Source organism: Phodopus roborovskii, unplaced genomic scaffold (genome assembly GCF_943737965.1).
Source record: "Phodopus roborovskii unplaced genomic scaffold, PHOROB, whole genome shotgun sequence".
In the NCBI taxonomy this organism is placed as follows: domain Eukaryota; kingdom Metazoa; phylum Chordata; class Mammalia; order Rodentia; family Cricetidae; genus Phodopus; species Phodopus roborovskii.
The window spans coordinates 3,416,821-3,434,608 of record NW_026126646.1 but is presented as its reverse complement, the minus strand read 5'-3'; the positions used below and the strand labels follow the sequence as shown (position 1 = coordinate 3,434,608).

The 17,788-nt window shown below is 45.6% G+C and overlaps 1 protein-coding gene across 1 annotated transcript in view; it reads left to right on the top strand.

Moving 5' to 3' along the window:
* Positions 1-682: 682 nt before the first annotated feature.
* Positions 683-17,788, top strand: part of Camta1 (calmodulin binding transcription activator 1) — an 804,682-nt gene continuing 787,576 nt past the window's right edge. Inside the window, exon 1 of the mRNA XM_051173965.1 lies at positions 683-828. Within this exon, the coding sequence (XP_051029922.1) occupies positions 784-828 (45 nt within the window). The 5' untranslated portion in view covers positions 683-783. The remainder of the gene's footprint in view (positions 829-17,788) is intronic.

The following is a 17,788-nucleotide window of genomic DNA, read 5'->3' as shown; positions in this document are numbered from 1 at the left end:
GGGAGGCGCGCCCCTCCCCCGCGGCGGGCAGCGACGCCCGGACTCCCCGCCGAAGGGCTCGGGGACGCCCGGGCGCCTCGCGTCCTGCCCCCCCCGACAGTGCTGCCCCCGGCCCGCGCCGCAGGCTGCGGGATCCCGGCGATCCGGCGTGTCTCCCTCAGACACCGGGACCCCCACGCGCCGGCAGCGGCTTCCCCGGGAACGTCCTTCAGCTCCGGGAGCACGCGGGAAAAGCCCCAGCGCGCCAATGAGCGAGCGCCTTCCTCATGACGGTCACGCTGGGAGGCGGGGCTTCCCACAGCCGTTCCCGAGTTCCGGGAACCCCCTTTGATTGGTCTGGACGGCTTGGGAAACACTGTTGTGACGCCCAATCAAAACACTACGTCTCGGCCTCGAGGAAATATTCCGTGTCAGGCTCGTCCTGATTGGGCCGTCCTTGCGGCCCCTGGCCACTAGGAAGCTTTGTTTAGGTCTGGGGGGCGGGTTTTCCTGGGAGTGGGTGGGGAGGGGGCGTTGATTCAAGGCCAATCACTTTAGTCGGTGCGGTGGTGGCCAGCCAATGGGCTGGGTGGATAGGACGCTCCTCCCGGAGAGTAGTGAGACCCCTGGTGCGGCTCGATTGGTCGCAGGAGCCGCGACTGGCAGACGCGCTGCCCAATGGGCGCTGTGCGTGGGCCGCGGGGCGGGGCCAGGGCGGGTGCGCGGCGGCGGCGGGGTGGCTGGGCCGGCGGCGGCGGCGGTACGAGGCGCGCGCTCGGGGTCCCGGTCGCGAGGAGGAGGAGGATGTGGCGCGCGGAGGGGAAATGGCTGCCGAAAACAAGCCGGAAGGTGAGAGCCGGAGCGCGAGGGCCCGGGGCTGTCAGGGTGGCGGCGGCGCGGCGGGCCCGTGGCCGCGCCGGACATCCCGGGCATCGGCGGCGCGGGGCGCGAGCGCGGGGGCGCGGCGGGCGCGGGGAGGGCGCCGGCGGGGTGGGGGGGCGGAGCGCGGCCGAGTCCTGAGGTGACTCGCGGGCCGGCCGAGCGCGGCGCCCCGCACCCAGCCCCGGGGGCGGCAGGCCGGGGCGGGGGGCGCGCGGGGCGCGCGGGGCGGGGGCCGGGCCCAGGGAGGAGGAGCCGGAGCCGCGGCGCCTCCCGCACCCGGCCCGGGGCATTCCCGCCGCGCCGGCCCGGGCGTCCGGGGGCCGCGGGGAGGAAAGTTTCCCGGGCCGCGGGGTCTCGCGGTCACCGGTGCCGGCGGCCGTGGCGGCGTCAGGGCCGGACGTTCCCCTCCACAGCCCCCCTCGGGCCGCGAGGCGCCTCCTAGCGCCGGCCCGGGGGTGTCCCCGCGCGGGTCCCCGCCAGGGGGCCCCCCTCGAGCCGAGCGCCCCTCGGCCGAGGCCCCGGGCGACCCCTCCCCCGGCACGGCCGGGGGCCTCGTGCGGCCTCCCCGCCCCTCGCGGCGTGCTCTTCCACTCTTGCCCTTGCTCCCTCGCTGCCGAGAGGGTGGGGTCTCCACACCGCCTTGCCCTTTACCTTCCGTGACCCCGATCCTCGCCGAGCACGGAGGCTTCCGTGTGAGCCTGTCCCCCTTTCCCGGGGACTCTCGGGGGGCCGCGCAGCCTCTGCACGCTGGCTTTACCCTTTTTCGCCAGGACAAGGGGACTCGGGCTATCCGTGCTCTTCTTCCTTCTTTGCTCGCCCAGTGGCTCGTGGGGCCCTGTGCAGCTCTGAAGTCATTTCTAAATAGGAAGGCGGACACTTTTTCCAGGTCTACACTCTCCGCACACTTTGCCGGGTTAGGGTGAGCTCATTTCCCGAATACCCTTCGAGTTGCCCTCTTTCTCGTGGGGAAAACCGGACGCTCCACTGCTCCTCTCCTTAGTCTCTCTCCTTGGAGTTCCCTGTCTGGACCAGGGTGGGCGCCCCAGTAAGATGTAGGGCAGGCAGGGCTTCCGAGGTGTCTACCACTTGAGTGAAAAGAGACCTCAGGAATTACTCCTTTCTGTTGCTGCTCCCCGTTCACTTTTGGATCTTAGGGGGCACCCTTCACCCATCAACACAACCCGCTGGGAAAGGGGTCATGTGCCCTTGGACTTTGTGCTCTGACGCTTGTCTCCTGAGCAGTAAGAACCGTACTTTTTTCGTCCCATCTCATGCAGTCTTTGAATCTTTCTTGGAAATAAACTTCTTCTCAATCCTTTTTTTTTTGAGAGAGAACTCACATCCTCCTTATGGCTTCTGTTTCCCAGTCAGCCATATTTAGTGAGCCTGTTACCTTGACTTTTTCTAATTTTCTCAAATTGTATTCATGTTGGCTGGGTAAGGAGAAGCCATATGCCTTTATATCCAGAATCGGGAGTGTAGACACCCTCGTCGCCCACATGCCATTTGAGAAGAGGTAGCTTGTGTGCTCCCTGTTGTACCAGCGCCTTCCTTTGCCCTGGTCTATCTCTAGTGGGATCTTGTGCCTTTCAGGCAAAGGGGACTTTCTCTCTCTCTCTCTCTCTCTCTCTCTCTCTCTCTCTCTCTCTCTCTCTCTTTTGTGGTTCTTTGGCATCACAGAAATTGTGATGCTCTACACAACTGTTGACACACACAAGCCACTCTTCTCTCTTCTGTACGTTCACCGAGAAAGTGAGAAGGGTCGGATAACAGCTCTATGCCCAGAGTGGTGGGGTTTATATATACATATCCATATACGTTATTGGTGACTTCAGACTTGGAAGAGTCAGGTGCCATTGACGAATGCCATTTGTCACCCCTCCTTCCCTTGCCATTTGTATTGTACTGCACAAGCAGAATGCCACCCAGAGTGCTCACCTCTCCCCTGTGTGGGGTGCTTTCTGATGAGTGCCCAGACCTTTCCGTCTGGAATTCAGGGTTAGTATTCTTACTATTTTGTTTTTTTTTTTTTAACTGCAGTGTAGGAGAAAGATTTCCTGTGTTTTGGAAAATGATGGGAATCGGAGAAGCTCTTGCTTCTCCCTGATAGAACTGGGAACTGATGTCTCCAAGTGTGTCCCTGTTGTATTTCAGCCAATGAAGGGAGAGACGTTGTGAAGTTAGGAGAATGTGCCTTTGGAAAAGTGGCTTGCCACTCCCTGGGAAGTGGCAGGGTTTTCCCAGCTTCCTCTCTCTGAGGCTGGTGAGTGTCGAGAGCCCAGCTGCTCCAGCTCTGCTCAGGGGCCTCACTGCCCTGTCTCTTGCATTTTTACTCAGCACTGAAGTCTTACTTTTTAACAGGCCTAGTGTGGAGCCTCACCCTCTATCCAGCTCTGCTTGTGTGCCTGAGTCTGTGTGTTTGCGAGAGTATGTGTGAGCTCTTGAAGCACTTTTTCTACTACGGGAGCTATCTACCTTGATTTCCCAAGTAAGGGAATGTGTCAGTTTGTGCTTTTCAGTATGATATCCACCACCAGAATTTGGTCTGATTTTTTTTTTCCTGTGTGTGTCTGTGTGTCTTCCATTTTCAGGCTGCTTTTTCGTCCTGTGCCTCTTGTTAGATGGGGAGGGGGGGCTTGTTTGTTTCTAGGGTATTAGCCTTGGGTAAATGAGTTGAATGCCTTCTGTGTGTGTTGGCATGGGCTCAGGACAGTTGTCTTGTTTCTGGTCCTGACTCTTTGCCCTTCTCCAGGCCACCAACTACCCTTGGGAGTTGTCACTGTCCAGCAGAATGCCCCTCACACGGACTGTCCACCAGGGAGCCTGACTGTCTCAAGTTAGGCTTGAGTTAAGTGGGCTTTCTCTTACTGGGTGGCTGGGGTGGCTGGGCTCTGAATGGTTAGAAATCAGCTCTTTTCTCCTGCCTTGTACAGGGTTACCCTGGTTTTCTTAATCACTTTGCTGTTTTTCTTTGCATCTTTCTGTCCAGACATAATTTTCTCTTCTACCCCTCTAATTCATTAACATTTTGGGAAAAGCCAAATGATCTTTTTCTCTTGTCTCCTTGAAGACCTGACTTACCCTGTTCTTGGAAATGTTTGGTTTCTTCATCTCACTCTTGAGTGCATTCTGCATGTTGACATGTTCACATCGACTTCTCCTCAAGGTCAGGTTGGGTCAGCTTTCCCTTCTAAAAGAGTAGCATCACTCTTTCTCATGGAGACCAGCTTATGTCATACTTAGCCACATTTTCATCCTTTTTACTTATCAAAATTTTTAGTGTTTTGTCTTTTTGAGACAGGTCATGTTCTGTAGCTCAGGCTAGCCTAGAGTTTGCTGTGTAGAACAGCTTGGCCTTGAATTTGGGGATCAGTCCTCCTGCCTCAGCCTTCTGAATGCTGGAATCACAAGCCAGGGGTACCATGTCCACCTCAGCCACATTTTCTGTTTTTTTAGTTTTCAGGCCTCGGTGGTTTTAGTTTTTCCCCCTAAAATGGTCCATTCTAGGTGTTAGTCCGTGTGCTGGTGGGATTTGAATTCTTTCTGATCTTGAGGTAGCCACTTTTGAGCCCATTCCCTGTTCATTACTTTGTCCTGTTCCTTATGTCTTGTTCGTGGCAGCTGGGAGAATGCTTCCTTTTTTGTGCCTTGTGGGAACAGTAATAGAAGAGGGCTCTCAAGTTCTTGGCCTCCCACAGTTGTGCCCATCGAGTCTTCGGTGGTGTCTTAGTGTCTGCTCTTCTGAAGTCATTGCTCTGTCTGTACTCCATTACTCAGCTGTTCACTCTGGAACTCTTTCCTGGATGTCTGCTGTGTGCAGGGACCTGTGGGCTTCAGTGACTTTGTCCAAGACCACAGTGGATCTTGTTAGCTTTCTGTGTAAATGACAGTCAGTCTGTCTGTACTTGACTTTAATAAAGTCTTATTTATAAACCGTTTCTGAATTTTAATTTTTGTGTATTGTAATATTACAAAAATACTTGAATAGTGTGCTATCCTGTGGAGCTTTTTCCTTCCTGCAGGAGTGGGGAAGGTGAAGAGGGTGGAGGGTGTACTGGGAAAGGCATTTAGAGCTCTCTGCCCGACTGTGGGGTGGGTGTGTGTTTGGGTGTGTGCACATGTAAGAAAGTACAGTCACTCTTAATGTGACTAGATGTAACTTTAGGTAGACATGTGATTGGAATGCTTAGCATGTGTCAGAACAGCAGCACTGCATACTAGGTAGCATGCATGGAACATAGCATTTATATGTAACAGACCATTTTCACATTGAAGAACTTTGAGAAAAACAGCATTTTCTTCTGATGTCTCCCTGGTTCATGCTGTCCTGTGTTAGGCACTGAATGAGCCATCACTTGGCTTTGCAGTTGAGTTATCTGAATCTAATGCCTAAGTGTGGCCACCACCCCAAGGCCAGAGCCTGATACAGTTACTAGCTTATGTGACTTTCCCTTCTTTATGCCATTTAATAGTACTGCGATTTGTATCTTCCTTTGAGGTACTCACTATGATGTTGACATTGATCAAAGGTAATCTGAAGTGTGTTCATTCTTTTCCTCTCCGAAGTCAGGGTTTTCTTCAGCGGTTGTAGAAGCTAGTTCTGTAGCTTTTACTCCTGTGGCAACCCTTACAGTCTATGGGTGGCTGTGCCCTTTTGTCCACTGATGCTTTTGTTGTGACAGGTGATAATGTGTCTCTTTTGTATTTCCGTTGCATGGGTCATCTTCAGTATTGTGTATCTAACGAATATCATCATACTTTGTTTATTATTCTGGGCAACTCAGGTTCTACCTCCTTTTCCTCTTCTCTACCTGTATGATAGGTAGGTGGCTTGGGCTCTCAGTCCCAGCAAGGGAATAGTGGCATTTATAATTGGAGTCCAAATGAAATGATGTCCTTTACATTTCTGAGCCTCCCCATGTAGGATTTTGGGAATTTGTTTTTGCTGAATTTACCTGGCTTCTTTCTGGTTTGATTGCATTACAATTCTTTGGGTACAGTTAATAACTATACTAGTCTTTGGGAGATTTTGTTTGCAGAAAGTGTGAGACTACTGTCTCTTAGAACTCTTCTGCCTCACCTTGTGCTGTGGTGCAGTCTGATGCATGGGGTGAGGGTGGAGGTGTTTTAGTTCTAATTCTTTATCCAACTTGCTTTAGGATGGGGCACCTGCCTGCCTGCCTGCCTGCTCGCCCTCCCTGCCTCTTATCCCCCGCCTCCACCACCTTGTCTTCCTCCCTTCTGTTCAGGTTTAGGGTCAAGGCTGCCCATCATGGGCGTAGTACTCAGTTGTCTTGTGGTTGTTAGCATTATCATTAGAAGGTGGAATTGGTCTGTCCCCCTATAGTATTTGTCATGTATGAGGTAGTGTGTAGACACTGAGCAATAGTCTGATACTTCATTCTGTTCTCCATAGTATATGTTCCCCATCAAAGCGTTGAGACACTATTTCCAGGTTCCCTCTCTCTGTTTTGAGCATCATTGCTTGCATGGTTCTCCTGTAAAGACTGGTAATGCTTATTGAGCATTTTTAAAAACCTCATTCTTGACCTAAAAAGAAATACTATGCACCCCAGCGTGCAGCGGATCAGCCAGCCACAGTGATCTCTACCCATCTCTCTCTCTCAAGAGGAATGGCCTTTATTTTTCAAACGATTGGCATAGCATAAGATGGAAGGACTGAGATATCTTTTGTTTTAATGGTTCTTGTGTAGTCATCCCAGTGTTCTGCTCACGCTTCATATGATTGCATGTTTTCTTGTACACAAATCCTTTGCTCATTTGGAAAAGTTAAGTCACTTTCTTCCCCCTTTAGATTTAGTTAGCCTCCTTCCTGACTCTGAAGGAGGTGTGCTGGCCTGGACTGTCTCCTTCCCTCTCCTTTCTGTAGAGAACTGTGGGCCTTGAAAGGAATGCCAAGCATGGCAGTGCTTGGAGACAAAATGACATTGTGTTTTACTTCAGCATGCCGACCAAAACACTCTACTCCTCTCCCCCCAGAAACATCCAGAAACAGTAACAGTGACAAAATAATCCCCAACAAAGCAGACCATACTGAAGACTAGTTCTGATTGCGCCTGCTGTGTTTAGCCATTAGCTTTGGGCTGGAGCACAATTGATACCTTTGGGTATGCATTCTAAATGTCATTTGCATTCTCTCTAGCAGACTGTGTAGTATCTCTCCATTTTTCCTTATCAGTTACCATAACACCTGCCTAATTTTTTTCCTCTTTATTCCCACCTAACGTCTCGGATGGCAATGGTTAATTACGGTGCCCTCTTATGAATTCTGCATATGTTTGAGAATGAGGTGGAGATTTTCGTGACAGTGTGGGTAGGCAATCTTGACTCTTTGTCCCTGTCACTGCACACTGTTGAAAAACCTAGTGTCAGGATGGATAAACCAGGTATGTCAGCCTGTTTAATCTGCATCAGTGAGATTGGTTTATGTATGATGTCAAAGCTATGTGTAGATGTTTCCAGATTCACTCTTCATCACCACCTTTCTCCCCCCCCATGTAGCCCAGGCTGGCCTTAAATATACACCATGTAGTTGAGGGTGACCTTGAACTTCTTGCTCTGCTAGCCAGGTTCTGTGATTGCAGACACAGTGCCTCCATGGTTGATTTGGAGGTGCTCTTTCAACTGAAAAACAACCCACACCCCTTGTTTCTAGCTTTAAAAAATGTCTTGTAGTTTTCTTTTATCAGGGTTGGTTGAGACTGCCAAGAATTATTTCTGAAGGCATGTGAGTTAAGTCAGGAATTTCTATCTTTGTAAATTTAGACTTGGTTTTAGTCCCTTTCTGAAGAGTTCGTTACCCCTTGGGTTTTGAGGCAGTTGGATATCAAACTCTTTAGAAATGATAAAATTAGTATGAAGTTTAAAATCAGGAAGCACAAAGCTGTAAGAGTAATATAATTAGCAATTAATGATTAAGACAACCCTAAGATGGTAATTGGAAATGTAACTGATGTTCTTTAACAACTGAGTATCAGACTGTACCACAAAGTTGCTGATGGCCTTGGTGACCTTAAAACCTGTTTCCCCACCTTCTCCTTAGAGAGTACTTAAGATAAAATAACAGTGTCTAGTGAAGAAAATCTAAAGTTTGGAAATTGAGCAGAATGGAACATTTCAAAAGTAGATAAGAATTTTTATTTCGAATCCACAAGGGGGTAGTGGTGTTCTATCAGAGGTGCTTGTGAAGTTGAGGTGATCGTCAGCATCCCAGATCTGTAGATAAAACTGGCATGTTTGCATTTTAACTTAATAAGATCTCCTTTTCAAAATGTTTATTGGCAGAATTGTTTATTGCTTAAATTAAAAAAAAAATCCATTTTGGTGAATGGCTATTTTAAGCCTTGCAGATGGCTAGTGAGGCTGTCCTTGTAGTTCTGTGCTGTGTAGAGGTCACACAGGCTCTGAGACTGCTGCTGTTTTCTAAGGGTGTAATCATCTTAACATTGGGGATCTAGAATTAGTGGCTTAAGTAATCCTGAGTAGAAGGATTTTAGAAAATTTTATCTAAACTTTGTAGAAGTTCTTATTTCTTAGTGTTTCAATTCTGCAAGAAGATGAAAAATATGAACAGTCTCACTACTAGCTGCTTTAATAGTCCTGAATGAATCAAGGTTTTGTGATAGTAGTTTACATTACATCATGCCATAAAAGCATCCTTTCCCTCACATAAAAATCTAGGTAGTTGTGCAGCCCTATGAGTTTTACTGCTATGTTTAGAATTACTTATGACCAGTGTAGTGTAGCAGAGCCAGCCAGTCTGTTCTTGTTGCTGGCACATACTTTTTGTAGTTGATAGGTCACACAGTGGGAGAAAGTGTTTTAAAGGTTCATCTTACTGTTTATTTGTATATGTGTGTGGCTGTGTGTGCACACATGTAGATGCCTCCAAAGGCCAGAAGAGATGTGAGCTGCCTGATGTAGGTGCTGGGAACCTAACTCTGGTCCCCTAGAAGAACAGCAAGTGCTCTCAACTGCTGAGCCATCTCTTCAGCCCCAAGTGGGAAAATTTTTATGATGGGGATGACGGTCATATCCTGCTTATTTAGACACCTACACACACACACACACACACACACACACACACACCCACACACCCACACACCCACACACACACACCTTTAAAAAGTGCTGTAATAACCTGAAATAGCTCAGTCATTCATAAGTAGTGCTTGTTTGTGCTACATGCGTTGTCTGTCATTTCTGGGCTAGAGCAAAGGTAAAAATGTTTTTTTCTGTTGTCTCTCTTTCTATTCTGAGCAGTGAAGGGCTGTTTTGTGTACCTTCTCTTTTCACTAAGTGACTTTGGTGATTTAGCATCCCGGAAAGTAAATGCACACTTCCTTGTATCCTCCAGCTCTGGGAGCTGAGCTATGATGTCAGCATTTTCATTCATGAGTCTTAGATGACTTTTATGCTTCCATTGCTTGTTTTGTGTTCCTGAGCTGCCATATTCACAAATCAGTTTACCACCACCAGTCAGTTCATAAGTCAACCATGAAAGATAAAACAAAAGATGAGATGCCACAGTTGTTTTGATAAAGCTGTAGTTGCTCCTGCTGGTGTGCCGCAGTTCAGTTTGGGCAGGGCTGCTGGCCAGACAGCTGGAGATCTAAAGCAGCAGTTTTAATTAGTTCATGATTTTTTTTTGGTAGGGCTATGTTGTGAACATATTGATATAAAATTTTTGTTACTGTTAGAAGGTTAGAATGCTGTGCTATGTTTTGTTACAAAGGATATTTGTTTTATCATTTGCTGAATTGGAGGATTCTACCTCATTTCAAAGGGATTAGGCCTATGGATCAGATTATGTTCCTATTGGAATGCACTTGGACTACTTTGAGCATTCAGTTATTTTTGAAATTTATCAAATAACGATTATTTTATAGTTTGAATGTTTCTATTTTTTGATACACAGATGTTGTGGAAGGCATGGCATTCCTTGAATTAGAGTCAGATTTCAGTTCTCTGGATTGTACACTCACGTAGTTGTGGACTGTAGCTTCTCCAGGGAGGTTGGTTATTGCTTGTAATTTAACCCAGTGAAGACAGTCTTGAAAAACTTATTTGAGTTTTCCTCTGCAGGGCCAAGGTGGAGGCTTCTGACATCTTTCGTGCCAGTGGCTGATGAATGGTTAGCTGTAAACAACTTAATTTTTTTTTCCACTTTCTTGGGGCTTCACTGACTTTCTGAATATTTAATTGCCAAGGACATTTAGAAATAGCAGTGTTACTTTTAGGCAGTACCATTTTATTTAGCTCAGTTCATGGTTAGAGTGGATGATCAGAACTGCAGTCATTTCTGTTGATCCCATCTTTTTCTTAAACTCTTTGGTGTGTGTGTGTGTGTGTGTGTGTGTGTGTGTGTGTGTGTGTACTTGTGAACTCATGAACTCGGCCTTGCCAGTGTATCTTACTCTGGATTTTTTTTTTTTAATTAAACTTTGTTTTGTGTGTTCATGTATAAACCCTGATCATCACAGCTTACTTTTCAGAAATCCCATAGAGGTAAACAATTCTGAAAATCATAAAGTTCTACCATTAAATTATCCTTTTTTTTGGGGTCAGCAAGATGGCTTAGTGAGTAAGGGTACTTGCAGCCAAGCTGATGGACCAGAGTTGGTCCCTATAACCCATGCGGTAGAAAGAGAACTGACTCCAGCAAGTTGTCCTTTGACCTCCACATACCCCGCCCCCACTATATAAATACAATTTTTAAATAAAAACTTAATACATATGGGGATCAGAAGTTAGCTTCTGGTGTGGGGCCTTCCAGCTCTGAGACAGTTCTCTCATTCGGAATGGCAGGTCAGAAAGCCTCAAGGAGCCACCGGTGTCTGTCTCCCAGTGGTGGAAGTGTGCTGGTGCGCCCAGGTTTTACATGGCTGCAAAAACACTTCACTGACTAGACTGTCTCCCCAGGTCCCTAAGGCAATGTTGTAAGCCACGTGACAACTCATGGACACATCTAGCTCCTTGTATCCTTAAACAGAGCTGTACCTTTACATTGAACTGAGTTGTCTGATGGTAACAGATAGTGACTTATATGTGAACTAGGCTTGTCTGTCTGTCTGTCTATCACTTCTGGATATGCATTTGAAGGTACACATGACAGTTGCTATTTTTCCTAAGAGTTGAATGGTTTTGATATTATTTAAATATTATTTACAGTTATGGAACTGTATATTATTTATGCATACATGCATATGGTTGTGTATGTATATATAATTTATGTAAAGATTAATTGTATTTAAGTTTTTCCCTTGAAGTTCTGGGAGTAGGACACAGGGCTCTGTGAATGCTATCAGATGCTCTACCACTCAACCCATACCGTAGTCCTATTGGTAATGTTGAAGACAGGAATTATTTTTATTTATTTTTCTTTATAATAAGATGTATTTTTAAAAATTTATTTAATTTTATTTTACATGCATTGGTGTGAGGGTGTCAGATCCCCTGGAACTGGAGTTGCAGACATTTGTAAGCTGCCATGTGGGTGCTGGGAATTGATCCTCAGTCCCATGCATATAACCACTGAGCCATCTCTCTAGCCTGAATTATTTTTATTTAAAATTTGTTATTAGATTTTTAAATTTTGTTTTATGTGTTTTGGTGTTCTCCCTGCATGTATGTGTGCCACTTCTGTGCCTGGTACCCTTGGAAGCCAGAAGAGGGCATTGTATGCCTGGAACTGGAGTCATACAGGGAGTTGTGAACACCATGAGAATGTTTTAAATCAAGCCTGGTCCTTTGGAAGAATAGCCAGTGTTCTTAGCCACTTAGCCATCTCCAGTCCTAGGGATTATTTTTTAAAATTTATATTTTAAGGGGCTAGAGAGATGGCTCAGTGGTTAAGAGCACTGGCTGCTCTTGCAGAGGTCCTGAGTTCAATTCCCAGCACCCACAAGGTGGCTCACAACCATCTATAATGAGATCTCGTACCCTCCAGATCACTGTATACTAATTTAAAAAGATTATATTTTAAGGTGTGTATGTGGTATGTGTATGTGTGTGCGTGCTTGTGTGCCTGAGAATGAGTGCTGTTCTATGCCTTTGGAAGCCCAAGGAGGACTCTGGAACCCACTGGAGTTGGAAGTGGTTGTGAGCCAATGACATTAGAGCAGTATGTGTTCTTAACTGCTTAGTCGTCTCTCCAACCCCAGACTTTTTATTTTTATTTTTTAGAATACTTATTTGTATGGTGGGGGTGATATGGGGAGGTGAGGGGCACAACTTGCTTGTTGTGAAATAGAATATTTGTTTAACTAAGTAAAGATGTGTTTGTGTTGCAGAATAATTGTTTAACTATGTAAAAGATATATTGCATTTGTTTATACTGTATTTGCTTAACTGTGTAAAGGTGTGCTTCTTTTGTTTATGCTGTATTTTTTTAATTATGTAAAGATGTGTTGCTGTTTTATCTTGTCTGTGTAAGCTCCATTTGGTTCCTGATTGGTCTAGTAAAAAAGCTGACTGGTCAATGGCTAGGCAGAGGAGGTCTAGCAGGGCTGGCTGGAAGAAGGAAGAACAGACACCAGGGACAGGTGGAGGTGGAGGGGCAGCCAGCCAGGACAGCAGAATGGACAGTACTTGGGGCAGCACGTAGGTTATTAGAAATGGGTTAATTTAAGTTAAAGGAAAAAAAAAATAGCTAAAAACAAGCCTACGCTAATACCAAGCATTCATAATTAATAATAATTCTCTCATTATTAGTTTCTTGGACGGCTGGTCCAAGAAAGCCTGCTACACTTGGTGGAGTCATTTCTTTCCACCGTGTGGATTTTAGGGCTCAAACTCTGGTCCATCAGGCTTGGTGGCAAGTGCTTTACTTGCTAAGACATCTTGCTGGCCCCAAGAAAGGACTATTTAATGGTAAAATTTTGTAATTTTCAAAATTCTGAATTTTCAGGATTCCTGAAAAGTTGGGGGCTATGATGATTTAGTTTTACATATTGGATAGGTCTCATGGCATTGGCGTCCTTGTCCTACCCTGAATCAACAGTGATAGGCTAATCCTCTTGTCATAACTCCAGAGGCCTTTTTTGTTGTTTTGCTTTTTCGAGACAAGGTTTTTCTATTGCTTTGGAGCCTGTCCTGGAACTAGCTCTGTAGACCAGGCTGGCCTTGAACAGAGATCCTCCTGCCTCTGCCTCCAAGTGCTGGAATTAAAGGCATGTGTCACCCAACGCCTGGCACCCCAGGGGCTTTTTAACAAGCCCCCTTTGGTTCCTGGGTAGTGAGTGCTGTTTCTTTCTTCCTGGAAGTCGCAGGGCTGACTGTGGACTGTGGAGCCCCACCAACAGGCGTTTCTTCTGACGTTGCTGCTACTCTTGGGGCCAGGAGGTAGAAGCCTCTCTTTGGCCTCCTTACCTCTTGTCTTTTTCAGATATTTCCCATCCATTTGTTGGTTTTGACTCTGGCACTTCTCATCCTGTCTTCTCCAGACCTCAGCTCTGTGGCATGACTTGTTAGTAATGATTGTGAGAAGTTTGTCCTGATGGATAAACAACTGTCCTAGAAATGACCTCTGAAAGTCGTACCCATTCTGTCTTAGTGACGGTAAGAAAGTGAAGGTGGACATAACAGTTCACTTTGCAGCTGCCTTGCTCACACTAGGCTGCTCTGTGGAACGTTCATTTTGAAGTGCTCATTCCAGGTCAGTCCATGGAAGGGGAATTTGAGGTATAGCCTTTATGGCGTTTTCTTTCTGCTTGTTGTACACGAGAGCACCCCCTCCTCTTACCACAGTGTATTTACATTAAAGAAAGGAAGACATTGTAAGGTTTTTATGAAGGTGTCCATCACTGAAATACTCAGTCTCAGGTGTCCTCTTTGGTGGATTTCAAGTCTTTATTTAGGTATGGATGAGGGTTATGGTTTTGGAAAATAGACTTAAGTAATATATGACTGCAGTTGAAAAACTGATATTTGCTGACCTCAGACATGTATGCTCAAGGTGGTATTTATATTAATTTAACTATTTTTGGAGTTAATTAATATAAATGTTATTAAAATGTATTGATTGTCAGTAATTCAGTAAACACAACTGTCCCTGTTAAACTCATGGGTAGGGGAGTTGTCGTGGTCTATTGCAATCGATAGTATAGCATTTTTACTTGGACACAACCTGGGTTCTCCAGGTCGGGAGTTTCGGGAGGACTTGAAAGCAATTCACTCTTAGAGTTTGTTTTGTACTTAAAGATACAGGGGGCAAGTTCAAGTCCCTGGTGTCCTTGTAAATATTCCTTGCCTGGTTATTCCCATCTCTGCTGTTATGAAATGTGCCGGCTGAGTTGTTGGCTTTGACAGAGCTTTGGTTGAGGTTTCTTCCTCATTTAGTTTTATTGATGGGAGCTGTTGTGTTAGAAAGAAAGCTATAACAAGTGGAAAGGTGGTGAGTGGGTACTCAGAGCTTTTGAAGTACTTGTCTTTCTTTCTAGGGGTCCTCCAGAAATTGATCATAGATTACTTGACCAAATTTAGAGCTCAGAATTTACTGCAGGCATTTCAGTGGGAAGAGACATCCGTTTTCTGTACCAGTCACATTATTCTAAGTGTGAACCACTGCTGCTTGTGCAGGTGCCCTCTGATGCAGTGTGGCGACGGGACGACCTCTCAGCCTGACTGACACCCTGGCAGCTTCTGTCTGTCCTCTTGATATTTGCAGTCCTCTGCCCTCTGGTTGGTTAGGCCATGTCTTCGCCTGCTCTGCTGCTCCAGTTGTGGGGACTGCTCTCTGCTACCTTCTGCTCATCCTGCTAGTCCTGCCCTGCAGATGTTTCTTGCTCTTGCCATTTAGTGAAGAGGTTCAGTAAAATAATAAAAACCTGTGATCTTTCTGACTGTTTTTAAAGTAAGCAGTGATAAGCAAGATGAATCCTGTGTTCAAAATGGCTACAATGGTCAGTTGTGTATTGGCTATATTTTACCACCTTTTAAAGAAAAGAAAGCCATGGCAATATCTCATTTTTAAGCCATTCTAGGCAAGCCAGCCAGGCCTATATAGTGAGTTCCAGACTAGCCATACATAGTAAAATCTTGTCTCAAAAAACATTAGTACAGTTTGGGTTGTAAGAGACCAGCCACTTAGGACAGGGTAAGTCGGGTTAGTTCTAGTCCTGGAGCAGCAACTGAGCTTCTGGGACATTCTTGTGAAGCTGTAAGATAGTCTGGGACTGTCCCTGGTATGTTTGCCCCAGAAATTTTCTCTAGAGACACTTTGGGCTGAGCTAGGATCTCACTTTCCATGCCAAGGCTCCTGTCTCTTCTGTTGCCTTTTATTTTTTTCTAGCTACTGGGCCTTCTTCATTCATTTCTTAGCTTAATTCCATGTAGCTGTCGCTTGCTCTGGCCAACAGTCATGGTCCATGCATGTCTTGACTCTAGTTTAGTGGTCATGTCACCTTTGGCTCAGTAGGTTCAGAAATACTCAAGACAGAATCGGACTGAGCCCTGCCTTGTGTCCATAGGCTAGGTGTTTGTCTTGATGGAGGTGGGCTAGGATGAGTGGTCTGCTAGTTATATAGAGGGTTAATCAGGGTGTGGGAAGGGGCTGTTGCACTTGCAGGGATCATGGCACCTTAAACCGACTCCAGTAAGCATTGTAAAAGATACTGTGGGCTGGCAAGATGTCTTAATGGATAAAGGTGTGTGCCATTAAGCCTGATCACCTGAATTAGATCCCCTGAAGCCACATGGAAAAAGGAAAGGACTAACTCCTGCAAGTCATCTTCTAATCCACACACACACACACACACACACACACACACACACACACTAACGAAAAATCGAAAAGTGTTCATTGTAGCTACAGATTGGAGGCGAAGGTCTTGGTCAACCATCCTTGGTGGATGAGAAATAAACTACTAGTGGATGAGTTCTGTGATTATCCAGAACTTGTGCTTTGACGGCAAAGTGGGATACCAAGAATATAGTGGTTTGTGTGTTCTTTGCCCTGTGGGCATTAACAGGTATGGCAGGTATTTTGGGGGGTGGGTGTCAATGTCAGCTTGATTTCATGGTTCAGCTCTTTGAATAGGCTTCATTTCCTTTACCCCAGTTGTGGATAGTCAGCTTAGTGGTTGGAGTTCTGCATGTTTAGGTAAACATGGAAGACATGGGCTAGATGGAGAGATGGCTTAGCAGTTAAGAGCGCTTGCAGTTTTTGTAGTTTGTGTAGCTCTGTTCTCAGCGCCCATGTTAGATTGCTCACAACTGCCTGAAACTCCAGTTCTAGGTATCTAGTGCCACTGATCTCTGCAGGTGACTGCATATGTCACATAGTGTTCTGAGAATGAATATGGTAGGAGCCCAGATGTGTTACCCTGTGGCCACTTGTGTGCATATCGTTGGGCCTTTCCTTTACGTCTTCCTGCTGTTTCTTATCTCTTGTTTTTCATTGTTTCTCATGGCATTACAGAAAGCAAATTGAAAACTGAAAGAACAGTTTGGCAGACTGTAAGGGGTGGAGAGCCTGTGAATTTTGTACACTTAGAGGAGTTTGACAATTGATGTTTCATTAGTGATGACCTTGAGTAGATTATATGCAGGGAAGCATTAGTATTGTGCTTTGCTTAACAAAAGATGGAAGTGTAAGGAGTCTTAGTAGTTAAAAGCAATGGATTCTTTCTGGGTGTGGTTTTTTTTTTTTTTTTTTGAGCTATAGTCTCATGGAGCTGAGACTGGCCTAGAACTCCTGATCTTCCTGCCTCTACTTCTCAAGTGCTGGGATTACAAGTGTCACTACACTTGGCTTGATTCCTTTAACACAAAACAAAAACCTTATTAAGGTAGAATTCTTATGTCATCACACAGACTCTGACCTTTTTTGTTCTTTGGTATATTAACAGTTGTGTTGCTATCTCCACTGCATAAATCCACAGCATTCTCATCAATCCAGAAGAAAAACCCTGTTGAAATCAAAGCATGTTACATAGTATGTATGACAACGTCACCATGGAATCCAACATTTTGTGCAATTAATATACAAATAAAAATTTGTATGCTTTAGGAGGCATTCCTCATTCTTCCTTGACGTGAGCATTTACTAATTAATCTGCCTCCTGTCTTGGTGTGTTTGTCTGTTCTGGACATCTCATATACGTGGGCTCTGTGTTTTGTGTGACTGGCGAGTTTCTGTTGGGATGATGCTCTGAAGTTTATGTCACTTCACTGCTTTTCTGGGTGTCATGTCCCTTGTAAGTTTCTGCCACTTCGTGAGTATCCACGCACTAGTCAGTGAGCATGTATCGTTCTTGTTAGGAAATGCAACTGTTTTCTGTTCTTTTGAGCAGCATGCCTAAGGTGGAAGTGCATTCACAGTTTACTCTGCTCTTAACCTGGATTCTTCTGCAGAGTGGCTACCCTGAAGGTGCTCCCACTAGCAGGGCTGAAGGTTCTAGTTCCTCCCCTTGCTAACACTTGTATTGCCCATCTTTGTTACTTTTGCTGTCCTTACAGATGGGAATTGACAGTTGTAGTTTTAATTTGCATTTCTCTGATTACTAATGATGGTGTCTGTTCATAGGTTTTTTTGGTCATGTGTGTGTCTGCCTGATTTATTTCTATTTTTGTAGTCAGTTTTTATTTTTTCCTGCTAATGTTAAGAGTTCTTTCTAAGTTCTGAGTATCAGTTGTTTTTTGTTTTCGTTTTTGTTTTTGTTTTTGGTTTTTCAAGACAGGGTTTTTCTGTACCTTTGGAGCTTGTCCTAGAAATTGCTGTGTAGACCAGGCTGGCCTCAAATTTATAGAGGTCCACCTGCCTCTGCCTCCCGAGTGCTGGGATTAAAGGCATGCACCACCAATGCCTAGCTTCTGAATATCAGTTCTTAGCCAGGTATTTTTCTTCCATTTAATGGGCTGCCTTTTCATTTTCTTAATGGTCTGTTAAAGCATGGAGCTTTGCAAT